This window comes from Glycine soja, chromosome 18 (genome assembly GCF_004193775.1).
Source record: "Glycine soja cultivar W05 chromosome 18, ASM419377v2, whole genome shotgun sequence".
NCBI classification, from domain to species: domain Eukaryota; kingdom Viridiplantae; phylum Streptophyta; class Magnoliopsida; order Fabales; family Fabaceae; genus Glycine; species Glycine soja.
This window is the reverse complement of record NC_041019.1, coordinates 53,244,510-53,266,384: the sequence shown is the minus strand read 5'-3', so window position 1 is coordinate 53,266,384 and position 21,875 is coordinate 53,244,510. Positions and strand designations below refer to the sequence as shown.

Below are 21,875 nucleotides of genomic sequence, written 5' to 3'. Positions count from 1 at the left end.
TAAATAACTTTGGCAACAAATTACACGACCAAAGAGAGTAAATGATTTGATAGAGAAATGGACAGAAAAATCATTTTGTATCACAATTTACAACTCGATCTTTAATTAATTCCCCCCCCCCCCCCCCCCCCCCCCCGCAAGTTCCTTTAATTTATCACCTTTGAACTTTTACAAGCACGCCCTCCTGCTGCATCATATAATATTGATATGTTGGTATGTTATGAAATTAAAATATATTTGATTTTTGAAGAGAAAAGAGGAAGCTTCGCTGAAGCTGCATGCGATGGGTAGTCGTGCTTATATTATGTTTGTAGACGTGAAATCAAGAGTGCCACTTGTTTGTTTGAAAGGGTGTTGATAAAATTAATTTTGAAGTGATTTGAATTATGTTTAGATGTTTTATTATAAAATTATGTTAGAAATAAAATTCAGTATAAAATTTTGGATCTAACCCAGAAATTGTTTAAAGTTACTTTAATTTAAAATTAATTATAATTTTTTTCAACATGAAATCAAAATCAAACGTGTGATAATATATCCAAAATTAATTGTGAAGTCATAATCATTTTCTCATGAAATTGATTCATAAAAAATGGTATTCTAAAAAAAGATATTCTAAATTAAATTAACAATAAATATACTCTTGTAATCTTGTTTATTTATTTACTTATTTAAAACAATTAAATTGGTAGGCCATACATAGAGGTGACATTCCTCTTTGCTTTGTAGAATTTGCTTATAAGTCGAGTCCATTAAATAACATTGTTTAGAAATGTGCGTGCCCGTGTAGCCGTGACAATAGTTGACCATTGAGTTATATTATATGCCTATTTTTTCGCCAGTTATATGTATATAGTAATATAATAATATAAATTTATATTTTTATTAATATTTCATATACTTAAAAAAATACTTTTACAAAAAATATTATTAATATTAAAAAAATTCTAATACAATGCATTAAATAAATTATCAATATTTTGGTAGTTTATAAATTAAAAAATAAAAATCAGATGTTTTTATAGATTTAAAAAGTATTTTAATTTTTAAAAAAAATTGCAGAAAATTTCCTACAGATTCCAATTTGCAAAAAAAATTGCAGAACTCTTTCCTATGAATTTTTAAATTACCACGAAATTTCTTGTGAATTTTCTTACAAAAATCGAATCCGCAAATAGTTTCCTACGAATTTTCCTGCTAAATAATTTGTAGAAAATTTCCTGCGAAAAAAATGCGCTAGTAAATCCACAGGAAAATCGCAAACATATTATCCAGGAAGGAATTCCGCAGGAAACATGTTAGTAGTGTAATGCGTCGCGCAGTCAATTGATGGGGACAAATATTGCATGGCTTAGCATGGATGTGGAAAACTTGATACGTGATTTATGCTCATACGTGGCATAAAGGTCCACAAAGCATAAATGTAAATAATTCCTGACTTAAACAATATTATCTCCCGAAATATTAAAGGTGATCTTAAAAACACCTTTGTGTCACCTTCCTTTTTTTATATGGCTTCCACACCGTCTGAGCAAATCCTAAAACCTAAAATTTGAAACCAATTAGTGATATAAACCATATCAGCTTCATTAAAAATTATAATAAATCTTTTATTTGATCATTTGAAAATTAATGTTATAGATTTTGAATATATTCTCACTAAATGTTATAACCATATCAATCTTCCCAATATTTTTTTATGAATATAAAAATAATAATATTCTCTATATTTCTTCAAATTAGTGATACTTTCCCTCTTTATTTAAGATTCGCACCTTCTGCTGTATCCACATGCATAATGCATTGCACCACGGCTAACTAGACATGACAATGGGGCGGGTCGGGTACGGGTATTGTCTCCCAAATCCCTTACCCCGACTCCTCAACATATCCCTATACCCATACCCGATACCCGACGGGTTTGAGTTTATTGTCCCATCCCCGTACCTGTCGGGTATCGGGTATCCCCAACCCCGTTCCACACACCATTTAGAAAAATATTTTTTTTTGTAAAAAAATATTAAAAATTTGATTTTAGAAAAAAATAAATTGTTATATATCAATAAATTTATTATAACGCGTGTGTCTACATAAATAGTTAAGAAAATAATATTAAATTATGTAAAAATTTTAAAATAAAATTAACTAGTAATAAAAATTATATGTCTTTTGATTAAATTATGCAAAAATTCTAAAGATTTTAAGTGGCGGGGCGGGTTCGGATTCGGGGTCGGGACGGGTCTAGTAATCCCATACCCGTACCCGTACCCGACTTTTGGTTATCGGGAAAAACCTGAACCCGAACCCATACCCGGTCAACTCAGGTATTACCCGTCAAAGTCGGGACGGATTCGGGCGAGTACCCACGGATACGGGTTTTCTTGCCATGTATACGGCTAACATTGTTTACACAGCCTCCATTGTCTTTTTTTATTTAAGATAATGTTGAACAATCTGCACTTGGGACTTGGGTATGGAAATTCAGTGGGAGGATCAATTCACTTGTCTTGGAGACTCGTCTAGAGAGATGGAAGTATTCCCAATATGGTTTGCAGATGTTTGTGGCACACCATCGGCACGTGTGATAAAAAAGAGAGACCTAAGAAAAACAATTCAGAAAATGTTGGACATTAACCCTGTACCTTACCTTCTTGATGTCATTGTACCCTGTTAGTCTATTAGGAAAATGTCTTTAATTTTTATGAAATATCTTAAATTACCTCTTAGTATTATATAGTTTGTTATTTTAGAGTATGTGATAGATTCATTTCTTATATATGATCCATAAGGATTATGTTTGAGTTTAACATATATATATATATGAATAGTATAAAATAATTTTAGTATTATTCAACGATTATAAATTATCGTTTAAATTATTTTAAAATAATTATTTTAAAAATTGACAAACTTATCATAAATAATAAATTATGATTGGATGATTATGTAAAAAATTTTAACTGTCTCTATATAATTCTTTTTCTCTTATAGAATTAACTTTTCTTTTTTTGTTGTCACATGCTTTTCTTTGCATTGGTATTGTGGTTTTCTTGCCAAAAGCGCCCGGAGAATATGCACGAAAATTTTGTGGCGTTTTATGAATAATAACCACATGTAAAAGTGACCTCAAATTTGAGGGAAACTCCCCCACCCCCACAATCATAATGTAATATTGTATACAAATTAATAAATTAGTGGCCAAAAATGTAGTGCCAAAAGATTAATGTTTTTACTAATGTAACAAAACCCCTCACCTAGAAGTTTGATTAATTGAAGTCCATCTATTGAATTCCAATTTGATTGCCTAGTTAATTTCGGTTTGCTTAATTTACTTCCTAATTTAATTAACTTTAATTGATCGTTTTATCGTGAACTAAGATAATTAAATAATCACACGATTATTGTGAGAGCAATACTCGTCATTTTATCAATTCCTTATGAGTCGTGCACTTGAAGAAAATCCAATACAATATATGCAAACATCAAATAGGTTCTCGAAACAGAACAAGAAAGCTATTTCTGAAAGAATATATAAAAATTGTTATTCTATCTCTAGTCCAGTCTTACTATCAGAGTATTGTATACAACGAAGGGATTTTATAATAGCAAGCAAGGTATACTACTTATGTACCTTGTTCCAAATCAGTGAGGGTAGTCTAAACAAATAAAATGAATTAAAAGCAAAAATAGTGACGTGGGAAAGACATGATGTAGGGGTAACCACCAAACAAGCATTGACCCTATCAGTTAGACAATTAATCATACTAGCAAGGCACTTCACTTTAAATTGCCAAGCTAGAAAGGAGATAGAGAGGGTATTGTGCAGAGAAAATGAGCGTTCTCTGTACTTAGGACCTAGTTGTCAGGATCATTCACGTAGCTTACAATTCTGAAGATAGGGATGATTAAATTTGACATATTTGGTCCAGTAAGACCGATACTTTGTCATGGCTATCTCTAACCACGGCTTCATATTACCATTGTAGTGTATGACTGCCGCAGTATCGATCTCCGAACGATCTACACTTGGATTGTAGCCCAGACCGAGTACGTGCCATGATTTATTTAGCGGATGTGTTAATCCATAGAATGTCATCAGCCCTGGAGGCAATGTCCCCAGCTTCCACAGCACCCTGTCTTCGTTCTGGAATCAAACAGGAAAAAAGAGTCAGTAAAAGATCGTTTGAAGTGGATTTGGCTACTCTAAAGTGTCTCACTTTAGAAGATAAAGTGCAGGTTATAACCGTTTATTGTAACATCAATGGTTGATTATGTAATAAGATGCATGTGCACATAATAACAAACTATATGGAAGTTGTTAACATTACAACCATCTATTTTTCAATCAATGGTTGTAACTGCACTTTATCCTCTCTAAAGGGTAACTATCCCTTTAGAGCAGTTAAATCTGTCTGTAGTCATCTTATTATGTAAGAATAGACATTTGATGTAAACCAATGTAATGTTCAACTTCTCACCAAATTCTGCCACTTGTGATATATGCCAGTGATGTCCTTCTTTTTCCACACCTTCAAATCAAACATGTTCATCCCGTATGCCCAACCACAAGCATTTGGATCAAAATTTTTCGCAATATGCGGATTTGAAAAGTTAAGGTACTTGTCAAATCGGTGAAAACTCTCTCCGCATGTTAAAACAGCACCATTTACTTTTCCATTAAGATTCACAGCCCATAATCCAGTCAAATCCTTCTGGACAACAATGTCATCATCCAGAAAAAGAATCTTATCCAACTTTGGATAAACTTGTGGAAGATAGAATCTCAAGTGGTTGAGCATTGACAGATATTTGGGATTTCTGTACTTGAGATTTGAAGCACCAGTAGTAGTTGGATGGCCTGCCTTGAAATAATACTCTTTCATTGTTGCAGATTCAAGCTGCCTCAAGACTGGGCAGTAGGATGAGTTCAACCACTTAAATTCATCAACATTTTCAACATTGATTGTAGCTTTTCCAGGAGGATTCAACAAAAACCACATGTTCATGGCTCCAAAATTTAGTTTATCAGTAACAAGGTGAAACACATGCTTCGAAGGATCCTACAACGTTGGAAGACACGAACATAAGATAATGAAGGCAAAGTTTAATTATATTATTTATTTTGTCAGGGATGCACAAGCAAACAAACTATGTCCGGGTTGTACAGTGCAAGCACAAATTATTCATCATCTATAAAAAAAAATTCACTATACAGACATGTACACACACACTGGTATGGAAAAAGACAGTCCAAGTCACCTTTGCATTCACAATGGTTGAGTTGACAACAACAGATGCAGCCAAGACATTGTCCGAGAACAGGGCATAATGATAGAGACTAGGATTCTCCAAATTCTCACTTCTAGGGAATTTTCTCTTTTCAAGGGGAAGTAGGTAGTAATCTATGGTAAGGCGCATAGATAGGCAGTGAATTCCATCTGGTATGGTTTTGGCAGCCAACTGACTAAGGAATGTGCTTTGTTTCTTCAATCCTCTAACCTGCTCATCAGCTGTTTGTAGCATTGCCCTCAATTTCCCAGTAACCAACTCGCAGTCATACAGTTGCTCTTTTGCCTTAGAAAGAACTTGGCCCATAGTTTTCATTTTTTCATGATCACTAGAGATAATTAACATTTGATTAGTACAGTTGGTTAATTCAAACTAAGACACACATGCAAAGGGATATCACTTTAGAGAAAATTGCACATAGCTTTCATACCTGTGATGCATGTCAGCATCAGAAGTTGCCTCACCTAAAGCACGTTGACTTTCTTTAAGCTGAAATTCCAGTTCTTGGTACAGTTGAAGCTTGTTCTTCATCTTTGCAATACTCAAGTAAACCTTAGCCATAATGATTTGGTCTCGAATCAACCGTACTGTAGAATCAGCATTTTCATTCTCATTTTCTTTCCTCCAAATGTTGTATTTACCTAGAACTGCTGAATCAACAGATTTTGAGTGTTCAATAGCTGAATCTTCAAGTTTTACAATTACTTCATCATCCTGTTTTACCAACTCAGCAGCACGTTTTTCCTTCCTTTTCTCTATTAATTGCTGTAGAAGATATTTACAAAGAACAAAACAAGGTTTATTTTCATAATTGTTTTGTTGTTTCCAAAATAGAGTATCACTCCACAGTACAGACAACATTGAACTTTATACAAATTTTAGGGTTATCCGTGTGCAGCTGCTTTCAAGTCCCAAATGGATTTTGAAAAAATTACTTTAGGAAGAATAAGCTTTACATTTGGGAATCATCAGCCACAAATAAGAATGAATTATTAGGATAGTCTTGGGTTAAATTACTCGAGTATAGATTTAATAGAGTTAACAAAATTTAATTTGAGATAATAATATTTTTGATGGGTTGCAAGGGAAGCCTAATACCACAAAAATCTTCCTCAATAGGCCAAATGAAAAATCACACAAGTAACAAATATTCCAATGTGTCAAAATATATTCTGGCACAACTTCATTTCAGCCGGAAGTAACAAATACGTAAGTCCAGCATGTTTGACTACCATGACATCATGTCAGGATGGGGTTTGGGAAGGATTATATATATATCATCAGTGACTAGTGAGGTTGTTTCCATAACTGCAACAAACTGTGCCCCCCAAGTTACAAGGTGTGGCAGACTACCCCAGAGTTCAAATATGTAAATGGTTTCCAAAAAGGCCGTATAAAAGTTAAAAACAAGAAAAATAATCAAGAATGATTAATGATGCTTACCCTTCTTGATAGCTGAGCAGGACTGCCAGTCCACTGAGCACGATCAACTGCATTCATAAAAAGTATTCAGTGAGAAATTAAACCAAAATACAACATAGGCACATTACCCGATAATATGATACCACCTGAAAATCTTCCTTCCTTCCCATTTTGCTTCTCTTCTCTAACATTGTCTGCTGGTTGGTTGAGCTATAATTAAAAATAAAAAAATGGATTATCAAAGAGCAAGAGAATGCCATGTTTGTTTCTATTTTAAACAGGAAATGAAAGCTCCTAGCAGAAGCACATCAGTTTTCCAAACCTGATTCATAGCATTTGAAGTCCTTAATCCAGCAACTCTCCATGAAGCAGACAGATTATTTTTTCTAAAATTCTCAAGGCTCAAAGGCCCCACATCATTTGTGTTGGACACAATAACATCAAGAACCTAAAACATAACATTTATTAGAAACCCAGGAAGCAAATGAACTCTTACATGAAATACAGAACAAGAGTAAATATCAGCTTTCGCTTGCCTCTTTTGAAAAAAGCAATTTAAGATCCTGCAATGCCTGCCATTCTTTCGATCTGGCAACCTGCAACAGCCAACAACATTAAAACAAACATAAAAAAACAGCTAGAAGCTGTATATATATTGGTGCTGTTTGGACAAATTTCTCCCTAAGCACCTACAGGATAAGAAAATGAGGAAAGTTAAAATGCATTGAACTTCTCCATAAGCTAAAACCAAGTTATTCGCCTTAGCTTTTGGAGAAGTCAAACGAAAAGAACTTCTAAAAAAGTTAAGTGCATAAGTTGATTTTAGCAAAGCTCAATTCATTTGACCTTCTTATTTTCTTCTTCTATGAGTGCTAAGGGAAAAGTTTATCCAAACAAGATCCTAATTATACAGTCAAATAAAACAAAAACATTAAACCGAGGCTACCTTTTCGCTCGAAACAGCTGAGTCATCACCTTGATCTGCAGAATGCATTTGAAGTAAGTAAATAAACCAACTTAAAACTCATAGACATACGCATGGAACAAAAAAACCTCACATACATATTAATCACAATTAACTAACATCATTACACCACATTTTATTTTAATTCAACACAATTTGAAAGACCCTAAGAAACAAAAACGAGAATCCAAGCGTGTATGTAATCTAGAATTCCTGTAAAGGGGAAAACATCACACAGCTCAAACAAATCTGATTTATATTTTACACACTACGTGGATGTCCCATCACAAAAAACAAAACTAAATATTTGAAAAGAAGTGAGATTTGAGATAATGAGAGAGAATGAGACCGTGAAGGGGCGATGCGAAGAAAAAGAAGAGGAGGGGCGCGAGGAGGCAGAGGAAGAGGAAGGCCAGAAGCGGAAAATGGGATCCCTTTGTTCTGTTGTTGTTGGGTGCCATTACGGATTCAAATCCAAATCCAAATCCAAAATCCAAATCCAAATGGGACGAGTGAAGGTTTATTAATTACTATGAGGTACTATGGCGCAATGCTTGCTTTCTTTTACTCACTCCGAATCCATGAGACACAGAGAGAGAGAGAGAGAGAGAGAGAGAGAGAGAGAGGGTAGTGTGCTTGTGAATGTATGCTTTCCTTTTCTCTTCTGTTTGGAACTTCGGATGCGAATGCGATTTTGTTAGTTTGGATGATTGGGTGGGTCTATTTTCCAACCTGTCCTCGCTTTCCCCAGCTGTTCCTTTCTGTCTCTCTCCTCCCCTTTTTTATTTTAAGGATCATGAAACAATAATAATGGTAACTAAGATTAAGTTTATAATTTTATCACCTATGCTATTAGCTTTTTTTAATTAATATAACTAATTTATATATTACTTCCAACAACAAAACAAAAAACTTTATAATTTTTTTTCTTGACTCAAAGTCACTTGACTCTCCTTGAATTAGATATTAAGTGTACTCACGATAAGTTATATAATCACTTATTCAAAATAATTTTACACATAAATGAATTCAAACACAATTTTTCTTCTGCATAAACAAAGTTTTCCTACATATAAACCCAGTGACATATATCCCGTGTGCCAACCTACCGTTTGGATAAAATCTATTGGATACTAAGTATGAAATTGTAAATTCTAATAGGAGTATACTTGTAAAATTGTGCACGACTGCATCATTGTTTGTGATTGTTGATAAACTTGTAAAATTGATTTTAGGTAGGAATAAATATTTTAAAATAAAATATAGTTTTAATTTTAATGATTTTACTAAAACCTCAATTAAAAAAATAAATGATAATTAATAAAATACAAACACGTAATTTAAACTTCATTATCAATAATTAAAATTTTGAAAAATAAATTACTCAACATTAATTATAACAAATAGTATTTTTTTTTACTGTATTATAACCAATATTTAAAAAACATTCTTAGAAACTTTTATTTTAATTATGTACATACTTGAATGAATTAAGATGGTAATTGTCTTTACAATTTGGTCATATGGACTTGAATGGATTAAGAACAGCGGCACACATAAAATGTCTAATTACGCGTAGTGACAATCTTAATTGCTACCCTGACACTAACAATGGAGTAGTAAAGTCTGTGGTCCTTGTCGTACTAACCAGTCCAATAAATAAACCAACAATTGCAACGTTGTTTTCTAATTTATTGACTTATATGTAAGAAGACAATATTGTTTTAATATATAGTACTTTGTGATCTAGTAACTCGTTTCAATTTTAATTTTATATATAGCTAAAAAAAACACTAAAATAATTAAGAAATTACTACAAATATCAATTAACGCAACAGGGGAGATAGTGCCAACTCTATGGCGGATAGACTTGCCAATATGGGAGCTCGAGTGCAAATGGAGGAATTCATTATTCCCCCTATTATGTTTTAGATGCTTTTTAACGTGATCTAGCTTTTATCAGCTAGTCTTTCTTGTGCTTTATTTTCTAAATTGTATCAAAAAAGGTTTAAATTATTCAAAGAGTTTAATAATTGAATATTAATAGTGTAAAATAAGTTTATATTATCAACTAATCAGAAAATAGTAATGTTAATTGATATCATTTTTAAGGTATTTGTTGTAAAAATTAACAAATTTATTATACATAATAATAATATGAGATGATTATAAAAAATTATTTTGTATTATGAATGCATAATTTATGTTCTCAAAAACTCCAACCCTACACTCTAAACCAACTATGACAGATTGAAAATATTAATATTTTTATAACATTGATGTGGATTGGCAATTGTTTCAGATAATATGTTGGTAAATCAACACTACTAAATTCTCTTAATGAGGTTAGAATATGCCCCCAAGCTTCCCAACCTCTCATCTACATTTTGCAGATGATAGTATAGTCTTCTTGAGAGCAACTGATTAAGGAGGAAGCTTGAGCATTAACCAACATCCTCAAGTCTTATGATGAGAATGCTTCTGGCCAGAAAGTCAATCTTGACAAATTGGAGCTTTCCTTTAGTCAAAACATGCCCAGTTCCCCATGTGATTGATCCAGAAAATGTTCATTGAAATTATGGCAGTGGAAAAGCATCACAAATACGTAGGTCTTCCTACAATCATTAGCAACTCTAAAACCCAAGGCCTTCCAAAAAGTAAAAATCTAAAACCCAAGTTTTTGAATTTGTTAAAGAAAGAGTCTGGAAGAATGAAGTTAATTAAAATGATGGAAGGAGAAAGCGTTATCAAAGGAAGCAAAGAAGTTTTAATAAAGGCAGTGGTCGACCAAGCTATACTAACTTATGTGATGGGTTGTTTTATTAGTCTCCTATGATCAATTTGCTCTTATATTGTGTGATGAAGTCTCACATCGAACAAAGATAATGTTAAGATAAATTATATAAGAGAAAAATAATCCATATCTTATAAGTTGATTTTGTAGATTTGAGTTAAGCTAAAAAAAAAATGACTCACTTTCTGACATGGTAACTACGGAATAGAACTAAATCTTTTTCAAATTGGGAGATAGACATTATTCAAACTAATCTTATTTGTCTTTATAAAAAAATTTATCTAATGAACTTAATAAAATCTCTTCTTCAAATTATATTTTTTTATCCACCAGATGTAAATCCCAAACTTTGCTTATAGAATTTAAGTTTAAAATTAATGTTGTTAGAAAATTGACTTATATACTATAATGATTATCTTTAATATATGTATTTACCATATTTATATTTCGGTGTAGTTAACAAAAAAAAATTGATACATAGGTATTAAATATTTGTGTAATATTAATTTATTGATCCTGTTTGATTAAAACTTCTCCGTCGGTATTTAGAGAAAATAAATAAATAGAAAAAGGTATATATATATATATATATATATATATATATATATATATAATTAAAAATACCCACACAGTGTGTGTGAAGTTTCCATTCCTCAAATATTTAATTGAATATGTTTTTAATATTTTCACTGTTTATAGATAGAAAATAATAAAATGCATCAAACCAAAGATTTCTTAAAATTTGAAAATATAAAAATGAAAAATATTTTTTTAACTGTATCAGTTTGATATATCTACATTTTAATAAAAAAAAATATCAAATCTTATTAAACATCTACATAAAAAAAAATGTTTTCGATAAGAAAAACATTATTAAAAAAATATATGGAATACTCCGACAATGCATAAAACAAAACAGGTCACAGTCATAATTAACCAAGATATTTCATATAAGCTAGAGAGTCAATGTAGCAGTATGAGAATGTAAAATTTTTCCTTCCAACCTTGCCGAAAACCAAAACCAGAAACCGATCGAACTTGACCATATTTAATTAAGATGGCAAGCACATCACAACCTTAAACACACTACTTCATTAATTTCTTGTCAGCCTAATAGACTATAGCATTACCACCACCACATGTCATAGAAGAATCTTTTGGTTTTCTTTCCCTGCATACAAATGAAGTATACGTCATACCTCATGTGACACTGACCAAGAGGTAATCATTGTTGACATTAATAATGTTTTTATTTTTTTATTTTGCATGTCTTCAATACCATGCATATATAGTTGCAAAAAGGGCAAAATGTCCTTAAGAAATCAATAACTCTCCTCTTGTGCAGAGCTAATCTTGTTAACAGTTGTAACCTATCTACTAACATTATTAATCTCTGAGAGAATGACAAGACCTTAATTTAACGACACATCACATTTCCAAAACTTATTGAAAGTAAGAAATCAATGCATATGGGCATGATTGATGATAAATCTTGTGCACAACCATGCATGAAATGAAATATTGTTAACTCAAGGAAAAAGAACTATATATGTAAACACGTTTGTTTTAATTATCTTTTGCATTGAACATTATACAAATTAACTTTGTGGTAGCTTTCTGTGAGGATTGATGGAGTTAAAGTGAAAATCAATGACTTCAACATATTCCCTTGACTATGTCTGAAATAGGCCTGGTTGTCGTTCTATGACAATAGATTACGTGTTAAAGTAGCATTTATTTGCATTTTAGCCAAAATACTAATGTTGCAAAATTGGGATCCAGGATATATCCTCTATTAATATTGTCCCCTCCCCCCCAAATTAAAGAGTTAATTATTTGTTGTATGGAGTAGTTAAAAGTCCAACCTTCTCTACAAATACAATCACACACGGGTGAGGTTATTTTATACTTTATGATCACACTCCTAATTTTTTTCATTTATTCCTACTTTCCAAATTTATCCTTATTTAAGTGTCTTCTCTATAAGAAGTCAAAATTATGAATTATCTATGTTTTTTTTACGCACAATAAAGTTGAATGCTAAAATGAAAGTGGTTACTTTTTTTAAACAAGGACAAAATATTAAAGTTGAGTAAAAGTCACAGTTCAGAAAAAGAATTTCTCTGGTCTTCCACATCTAATTCGAGCAAAAAAAAATTATTAGTTGCAAACACTATAAAAAAAATAAGGAATTAGTCATGAAATTTAGAGATAAATTGATTTTTCTTCGATAGAATCAATGCCATGTCCGTAATTTAACGGAATAATCAAAATCATTTTTTTAAATAAATAGAATCAAAATAAAAAATTACAGATTTATAAAAATAATAAAATCAAAATTACATTTTAGTCTAACTATATATAAAAGTGATAATATTTGACAATATTATACTACCATATTAACAAATTAAATGCACTATAAAACATTCTCTGAGATACGGTGCAATAATAAAGGATTCAATATCCTTTATTTATATATTTTAATTAAAAATATTTATTTCATTATATACTTTTTTTTATTAAATAACATATAAAATCATTTTCCCCTATCTTTTGTTTCAATTTGTTTTGTTCCTTAAATGAGGCAAAAAGCAGAGATGTGGACCACCTTCGGATATCCTAGGAATCGAATCATATGCAGCGTCCTACGAGGCTCTGACACGCCTCTCTAGACTTTCACACTGCATGATACTATCATTTAACTTAACACATAATACGTTCTATTAATTAAATTAATGATAATAAGAAAATTTTAGAATACTCAGAATAAGCTGGGTGTGTTTTAATTTCTATAATTTATCATTTATATTAATTTCATAATCTATAATTTTTATGGAACAAGCACGGAAAAAATAAGACAAAAACCAAGGACAGACAAAGAACACAGCCATGCATGGATGTTATAACTTTGTGTATCTAAAACTTGAGCCCTTGTCCTTGCAATTTCTTTTTTCTTTTTGGATAGAATCAATGGTTACAAATTACAATGTGCCAATTTCAGTACATGTTTAATTTATATTACTATATGTTATGAAATCCCCTTGGTTAATTTTTTCTCCAAGTTTTGGGTCAACCTGCAAGAGGAATGATTCATCATTAATTTCCTAGACGTACCCTTCACATGGGGGTGATGCGTACATACACTTTAGCGCGTAGTGTGACTTTCTTATCTGTTATATATATAAACAACACAAGTCCACAACACAGGGAGTTAATTTGTTTGTGTTGGAGAGAGAAAGAGAGAGTAATTTAGAGGGAAAAAGAGAGTGAGAAAAATGGGTAGAGGAAAGGTTGAGCTGAAGAGGATTGAGAACAAAATCAATCGCCAAGTTACCTTCTCCAAAAGAAGGAATGGTTTGGTGAAGAAAGCCAAAGAGCTCTCAGTGCTGTGTGATGCAGAGGTTGCCCTTGTCATTTTCTCAGCTCGTGGCAAGCCCTTCACCTTTCCAGACGATGCTGAAAGGTCTCTCTCTCTTTCTCTCTCATTTGCAACATCTTAAGTTATTCTTGTTAATAAAGTGCAGCTCAATTGGTTGAGTATGATGTGTGATTTATTGTAAAACTTCTGATACTCTATGACCAAAAGTAAAGTTTTAAGCAAGTTTTCTTCTTTTCAAATGTTTTTATGCACTTGGATTTTTGGAATTTTCTGATGCCCTTTTGCTTTCTTTTCTCCAGTTGCTTTTAACAAAATATGGTCACTAGTTTCTTCTCCTTTTTATTTTTAATTACTTTCAAAACTCGAGTGCATTTGATGTATTTAACTGCGCAAACCCGAATTTTGACCCTATTTCCTCCCTTTATTTTGCGTGGCTATTTAATTTTATAAAAGCATTCATGGTTTTCTTTCACTAACACGTACATGCATCTGTGACTGACACACCCTCATGTTTTTCTCGTACTTGGTCCTTTTTTTCTGGGTTTGTTCTCTATGACGTACTCCCCCTTTTGTTGCGGGTTCCATTCATGGAGGAAAAATCGGAGATTAGAGAGAAGAGAAGCATCACGTTCGTAGTTTGTTTTCTGTCACACTCACATATCATAACCCTTCTCTCTCTCTCTCTCTCTGGACTGGGATAAAGGCTTCAGCTTTCAATTTTCATGCTTTACTAATACAACAATACAATCTATGACGTTTTTCTTTCTCAAAAATTAAATGACAGAACAAAAAATAAAGAAAACCTGCAATTATATGATATGAGAGGAACAATTTTTCTCACAAGCAGAGAAAAAAGAAAAAAAAGAAAGAGAGAACCAAAAAACAACACAGTTATATGATATGAGAGGTGCAATTATGTTCATGTTAATTATGATTTAATATCAGCTTTGCTTCAAATGGCAGCTCGTGGTACTTGATTTATTTTTCCTTATGACCTCATCATACTTTCTTGCTAAGAAAACAAAATATTAATTCTCATTCATAATTGTCATTCATGATCTTATGCCAAAAAAACTTATCATTCATGGATATCTGTCTAGGGGAGGAGGGGGAATTTTATTATTAATAAAGAGAAATTATGTCTTTCTTTCTTTTGGTTGAAAACAAATTAAGGCAGATATTGACAATAATTCAAAACAAAATCCTTTAAAAATGTTTTTTTCTTTTTTAAATTCATATAATTGATTTAAATTTTATGTAATTCTAGAGGAGAAAATAATAGCCCTTGTTCCGATGTACATTATTGTACATAATTTTAAGAAAGAAGTATATCATCATACATAATTTTGCCCTTTTTATTTAATTCAACCCTTTTTGTTTTATTTATCCATCTCAAGATAAACCAATTAATCCAGTCTTCATCATCCACTTAAACTGTCATTCGTAGTCAAAAACTACAAAAATATACACTTAATTATATATTCATCCAAAAATATGATGAATAGAAGTACTTGTTTTTTTAAAATAAATTCTTTTGGCAAGAAATTTGAGAAAAATAATTTGATAGGAACTATCGATTGGTTTTGCATATATATTTGATATCTAACACATATTGATCATAGACTGTGTCATATTGTTAATTACTATATAATTTTAGAATTATCCTAATAATTTTAAACAAATAAATTATAATTAACTACTACAATGATATTACGCTTTTCATTTCCAATGAGATTCTAAACTGTTTTATACTATTAGTGAATTAAATTGAAAACCTCTTCACCAACTTCATCTCTTTTTTTTATTATTATTGTTATAGATGCAAATACCTGAATATATATGATATATTAATATATTAGGTATATATGAATGAGTTTAGGAGGAACCAAAACCCTCTCCTTTATATCACCCGGCCCCAACTCTTAACAAAAGAGGTTCAAGTTGGTATATATATATATATATATATTATGAATTCTTACCTAGTTTCTTTAATTTTCAGTATTATGAAAACCTATGATCGATACCGGAAGTACTACTCTCATCAACATGGCAATATTGAACTTGAAAATCAGGTACGTGTGTAATTCCATCTCTGCTCAAATTAATTTTACACCTTAATTAAGGGCTCTTATAATAACTTATAGTCAACAGAAATTTTTAAAAATAAATACATTGAGATTTGTGTCTCCAAACTATTCAGATTAAATTCCATGAAAATCTTTGTCTAATAGTCACCCCATCGATTGTATAATAGTTTGAAGTTCATATATGTTTGTTTTCTTTCTGTACGTTGTCTTGGTCTTTTGACATTAATTGTTAATGTGAATTTGAAAGCTACCGAATTAATGGAGCTTTAATTTGTTGCGTAAATGTCTTTGAAATTATATATATATATATATATATATATATATATATATATATATATATATATATATATATATATATATATATATATATATATTCGTGCAATTAAAATCAATTACTGTCTCCCACCCTTCAATAATTACTACATTATTTTCACATGAAAATATTACATTCTTTTCTGAAAGATTGCATAAATGTTGTCCTGTTTTTTAGGTTGTAGTACATTTCTATATTTTATTTTTAATTTCAATCTATATATAAAACACTATATATAGTTAGCTAATCTTGTATAAAAATTATTCTGATGAATTTCTATTTTGACAATTAGGACTGGTACCAAGAAATGTTAAAGCTAAATGAAAAGTGTGAGTCTCTTCAAAGGACACAAAGGTTATAAATTATACATTTTCTAAATTATTGTTCTCATTCACAATTTCACACAGAAATTCACATGTTTTTTAATCACATAAAATATTCTAGGAGATAATCCGGTAATGGAGATTAGGATACTATATTCTTTTTGCAATTTGATTATATATATCAGGCTTCTGCACGGGGAAGATCTTGGACCACTAAGCATAAAAGAGTTACTAATTCTTGAGGAGCAACTTGAAAAAGCTTTATCACAAGCTAGGCAGAGGAAGGTACGTGTAAATGTATAAGCCCTCTGTGCACTTCTATAGCTGTAATATAAAAAGTACAATCTTATTCTTGTAATACAATTTTTTCATATTAATTTATTAATATTTTCAAAATTTTAAATTACCACATCTAATGGTTAATAATGTTAGATCACTGCCGGTCCAAACCACCCTTTGAAGTTGAAAATTACCTTTCATATTTTATATTAGTTTCTTTTTAAAAAAAAATCTAAAACATAATTATTAGATAATTTTAATTACATCAGAATTTTTTTTAATCTATAACAAACTGGCCTTATAGGTAAAAAAAAATAATTGGTTTCAATCTGTTTATGTGCCATAGCTAATGGATAAGAACATGGATATTGGATGATAATGCCTGAAAAATTGTTTCATTAATTTGCAGACACAACTCATGATTAAACAAATGGAAGAGCTTCGCCAAAAGGTAATAAGAAAGATTAAGCTAGTTTGTTTCCTAGTATAATTGTGTTGATTTTGTGGAGGAAAGTATAAAAAACAGAGGAGAGAAGAGAGACAATATATATGCAGATGGAATAAAATTATTCTATTCTAAATTAAATTATTCTAAACAGGGATACAATAAATAACAAAAGATAAACTAATTAGATAAAACATATTAGTACAACAGAATGTTAAAATTAACTTGCTCCTTACGAATCACTTATTGATTAAGTTAATTCATTAAAACTGATTTACTCCTAAAATATATAAGAAACCAACTTATTTACTAAATTCTATTTTAAAAACTAAAAAATAAAATATTATGCAGTTACAGAATGTATATGCTAGGTTCTTTCTATAATCGTTATTTGAAATAAATTTTAGAAATATATATTGTCTATGCTAGGTTCTTTTTGTTCTTCATTTTGAAGATTTATTAACTAAATGTTGGTGTTCTCATTCATATCTTGCAGGAACGCCATCTTGAAGACCTGAATAAAGAACTTAGACTCAAGGTTTTGCACTATGACATAATTGACAACCAACAATTCTAGCATAACATGCATGAATCATATTAGTGCAAATGGATGTCTCTCTATTTCTACTTTTTGTTTTTCAACTAATAACTAAATACATTTCATTTTCTATTCATTGATTATTTCATGCATTTTGAAGCCTCCTTTTCAGCTTGAGCCTTATGGATTTAATCTCAAAGCAAGCCTGTGGGGCTCTACTTCCTCTGCTGATGGCGATGGGAGCTTTCCCTTGCAGCCTTCCTTAACCTACCCTGAACCTTTCTTGCAAATAGGGTATTCAATTGGAGCCAAATTTCCTTTTATTCCTATTTTTGTTATACCTCAAATTAATTATGAGAATAAGGACTATGGATTGATAATATAAAATAATTTTATATAGTCATCTAATCACAATTTATCATATATGATAAATTTGTTAATTTTTATAATAATTATTTTAAAAGTTATATAAAATTTGTGATTGGATGATAGTGTAAAACTATTAAACTCTAATTATATATATGCATTCAGAATTATGTGACCCTTTGTGTTTTGAAGTAGTTTCAAATTTCAATCTAAGCTAGCTTCAGTGTTTCTGATTCAACCAACCATGTTTGCATATGACATTTGAAAGAAAATTATTTTTTTTCAAAATAATAATGTTTTTGAAACAAGCGGAATCTAACACATACTTATGCAACTCTAAGAAAAAAATATTTCATTATCGGAGCTAGAGGGGTCGTGCTATGTAGAGATAGCTGGCATGCATATTCGAATATATAAATATGTGAAGTAATTAATTTATGTGATTATAGAAAGATTGAAATTAAAATGAAAAATTATTCATCCTGAAAATAAGCATTTGGAAAGTTTAAAACTTTGGTTCAAATTGTCAATATTGCAAGTATCAAATTGGTATCAATAATCTCCAAAATTGAAGCAATATCTAACCAAAATGGTCCGAATAATTCACATAAACTCGTTGCTTTTCTTGCAGGTATTCTGTTCAAGGTGAGCCATCCATTGTCCCAAAGAGCATGGCCAGTGAGACTAATTTTCAGGGATGGTTCCTTTGATTTAACATTAGATTATATGGTATACTTTATTGTCTATTCATATATTTTTGGACTTGGGTTCTTATTGTTATCAAGACAAAAATGTATCTCTGCCAGACCTGTGTGGGAAGTTGCAGATTTCTATTCTGTAATGGAATACAGATATATAGGCTATGATTTTAGTATTTCAATCAGAGATATTGTTGCTATGTACATCTATGGTTTTCTTTTAAGACCATCTTTTATTTCAATCTTTCCTTTTAGCTATCTCCTTAGTCCTTCTCTGGCTCTATCGGTTAAGTAGCCAATGAAGTGTAAACAGAGGATGGTGAAAAGCCGAAATATGCAAGGAATAACCATTTACTGTCTATCTCATTCTTTCTATGTAAAAATACAGCTAACTAAAATCATAAATAATTAAATATGCAAGTGAGTGATAGACCATCCTTAAGTAATGCTAAAATATTAAGCATAATAGTAGCTTCAAGAGGATATAGGATCGGATTCTAAAGGTTGTGGGTTATGCCCCCCTTCTTCATTAACATTTTTAAAAGTTATAGTCCTGAAATTTAATAATATAATTATGTAAAAAAAAATCATTTCCTTTTTAAAAAAACAAATTCCTTTCACTTTTTATCTTCGTCCTTATATTTTTCCTAAATTTGTTTCTATAGTCTATAGCAATTTCTTCATAAAGAAAAAGAGGAAATCATGGGTGATATAGCTGGTCAAAGCACTAATGCTACATAAGCCAAGTAGTTCCAGAAGCATTGTTAAAGTGCAGCAAAAACATCAAAAAGTCTCCTTAAAAACCAATTTATAAGAGGGTGGCCTACCCAGTTATTTAAACATTTATCATGTTCGTTAACCATCCCGATGTGAGACTCTCAACAAGCATCATTGGATACCTGAATCAAGAAATGAAGTGATGAATGCTTGGTTAACCGTTAGCTATTCTATTATAGTAGTTACACTTAGCTTGTTACAATATTGATATAAAAAAAAAAACACTTGGCTTATTACAATTAACCTCAACTATATAATCACTCTCTGCACTCATGATCAATCAATGACATATAGCAGAAATTGGCCTTTCTCTTCTAGGCTTCTAGCTAGTATTATGCTTCCATGCCTCATGTTTTGCGGAGAAGCCTTCCAGACAGAAAAACAAACTTCATAATCTCTTTCTTAATAATTCTTGTTCCTTAAAAAGTTCTCTTGTTGCCATTTGTTATAAACTAAACTCAGTGTGCAAGTTGTTCTCAGTCTAGCTCTGTCACAAACTTGACTCATCAAGTAAATACATGTCAACAATGATTTCTTGAAGGGATTTAAAAAAGGATGTCGTCGATCCAGCTTCATACAAGGTGACAATTCTCTAGTATGGAAGCTTAACAAGGCTTTATATGGCCTCATGGATTCTCTTTTGCCAAGTGTGATGTTTCACTGTTCACCAAGTTTCACTGCCCCAACCATTGTCCTTATCCTTGTCACTATGTTAACGTTATCATAATAATAACCAGCAACTCTCAACAAGCAATTGCTGATCTCATCACTATGCTGCATTCCACTTTTACCCCTAAAGACCAAGCTACGTGGTCTCAACTACATCCTCAGCAAGGCTGTTACAGAAGTATAGTTAGTCACAATCAACTCAGTTGTATAATCTTTCTGTCCTCACAAATCAATCAATGATGTCAAATCATAGTTTATTCGCCTTTGTTATCACCTAAATTATCTATCTATTTTTTTGTCTCTGCACTGCTAAAAGATGCCTTTAAATAGAATGTGCAGAGTTGCTATTAGAGTGCAAATATGACTAAAATGTCCCACATGGAATAATAAAAAGGAGTGTTGAGTGTAAAAAAACTAGACATGACTCAAAGTCACACATTGGATAAACAAACGCTAGAAAAACATAAGAGGAGCAATATAATTAAAGTATAAAGCTCATTAAAGTATAAAAGACGTAAAAACCCCACATAAAAAGTATAAAAATTCTCTACACTATTATTTCCATCTCAAAAAATAAACGCAGCCCATTATATATGATCTGTTTCTCATGATCAGAAATTAAATTTTAACTTTGTTTAATAAAATTTCTATTTTTATTTCCTACAGGATAGGGATCAGATTGGTTAAAAAGAGAGTGTCCTAGTGTCGTAACCAGGCTGGGGTGGACACCCCACTCGCATATTTTGTGCGAGATTTCACCACTCCTCATATCCCATTAACTGCCTGAAGGATCATGTTTTTCAGCGTCTAAACTTTTTATTCTTATAGGGAGCTAATATCGTCTTCCTTTACAATATCGCTCGATGTGGGACTGAAACGTAAATCTCCTCGTTCAAAACACCACTTACCCCAAGATGCGCTTTCCGCAATCAAAGTTAATCATGATTGGAAAGGGATGTCTCTACTCAATTAGATTCTTTCTGTTACTGCTAATTGGAGTTTTGAATTTGAATTTGAAATTCACAGTTTTCCCTCATGTTAAGTTCTGAGGTTGTTTTACATTGGTTGAGGTTTTGCATATGAATTATTATTTATGTTGTGAAAGTAGTGGCAGTGGAGAGCTGTTAACACAGATTGTTATGTTTGGTATGTGCATCAAGATTCATATTTTGGCATTCTTTATTTGTAGGCTCAATTTGGGATATCTCTGTTTATGATCTTCCTAACTTATGTCAAGAAAATATTGCTGGAGTCTTCTGTGTCTCTAATTGGCTCATTGAAATTATATCTTCTATATTGTAAAGCAGTTTTTTCTTTTAATCATTGTTGCTGTACTGGTTGAAAGAATTAGGGAAATCAGTGTGATCTCACGTGAAACCTTTATCATTTATATTGTTTGAGTCCAGATTATGTATTTGCATGTATTGAGTATCTATGTACAAAGTTAGTGTCGTTCATTACTTAGATTTCAATGGTATATCATTAATGAACATTGTGAATTTGTGAAATTGCAAATTCAATGGTAAGAGGAT

General features: G+C 31.2%; 2 protein-coding genes and 1 non-coding gene across 3 annotated transcripts; 1 reads left to right on the top strand and 2 right to left on the bottom strand.

The window, feature by feature from the left end:
- Window positions 1-3,502: 3,502 nt before the first annotated feature.
- Window positions 3,503-8,390, bottom strand: LOC114394447 (polygalacturonate 4-alpha-galacturonosyltransferase-like). Its single transcript, XM_028356023.1, has 10 exons — window positions 8,025-8,390; window positions 7,658-7,692; window positions 7,248-7,307; window positions 7,034-7,159; window positions 6,858-6,921; window positions 6,733-6,779; window positions 5,720-6,054; window positions 5,260-5,617; window positions 4,479-5,060; window positions 3,503-4,144 (listed from the first exon to the last, which is right to left on the bottom strand). Exons 1-10 carry the CDS (start codon window positions 8,134-8,136, stop codon window positions 3,869-3,871), a joined length of 1,995 nt encoding a protein of 664 aa, XP_028211824.1. The 5' UTR covers window positions 8,137-8,390; the 3' UTR covers window positions 3,503-3,868.
- A 5,309-nt stretch (window positions 8,391-13,699) lies between these two features.
- On the top strand, window positions 13,700-19,054 carry LOC114394998 (agamous-like MADS-box protein AGL6). Its single transcript, XM_028356681.1, has 8 exons — window positions 13,700-13,932; window positions 15,848-15,920; window positions 16,541-16,602; window positions 16,757-16,856; window positions 17,260-17,301; window positions 17,792-17,833; window positions 17,994-18,127; window positions 18,831-19,054. Exons 1-8 carry the CDS (start codon window positions 13,745-13,747, stop codon window positions 18,907-18,909), a joined length of 720 nt encoding a protein of 239 aa, XP_028212482.1. The 5' UTR covers window positions 13,700-13,744; the 3' UTR covers window positions 18,910-19,054.
- Window positions 19,055-21,013: 1,959 nt separating this feature from the next.
- LOC114397805 lies at window positions 21,014-21,117 on the bottom strand. Its single transcript, XR_003663428.1, has one exon. It is a non-coding gene; the product is annotated as a small nucleolar RNA Z279/snoR105/snoR108 (small nucleolar RNA).
- Between the last annotated feature and the right edge of the window lie 758 nt (window positions 21,118-21,875).

What these genes read in the sequence shown, in the direction of transcription:
- LOC114394998 (XM_028356681.1), top strand. Translation starts at nt 13,745, where the DNA reads ATGGGTAGAGGAAAGGTTGAGCTGAAGAGGATTGAGAACAAAATCAAT. An exon ending in ATATTGAACTTGAAAATCAG is followed by an intron (nt 15,921 to 16,540) that starts GTACGTGTGTAA and finishes TTTGACAATTAG; the next exon opens with GACTGGTACCAAGAAATGTT. An exon ending in TCTCTTCAAAGGACACAAAG is followed by an intron (nt 16,603 to 16,756) that starts GTTATAAATTAT and finishes TATATATATCAG; the next exon opens with GCTTCTGCACGGGGAAGATC.
- LOC114394447 (XM_028356023.1), bottom strand. Translation starts at nt 8,136, where the DNA reads ATGGCACCCAACAACAACAGAACAAAGGGATCCCATTTTCCGCTTCTG. An exon ending in CTTCGCATCGCCCCTTCACG is followed by an intron (nt 7,693 to 8,024) that starts GTCTCATTCTCT and finishes TGCATTCTGCAG; the next exon opens with ATCAAGGTGATGACTCAGCT. An exon ending in CAACCATTGTGAATGCAAAG is followed by an intron (nt 5,061 to 5,259) that starts GTGACTTGGACT and finishes CCAACGTTGTAG; the next exon opens with GATCCTTCGAAGCATGTGTT.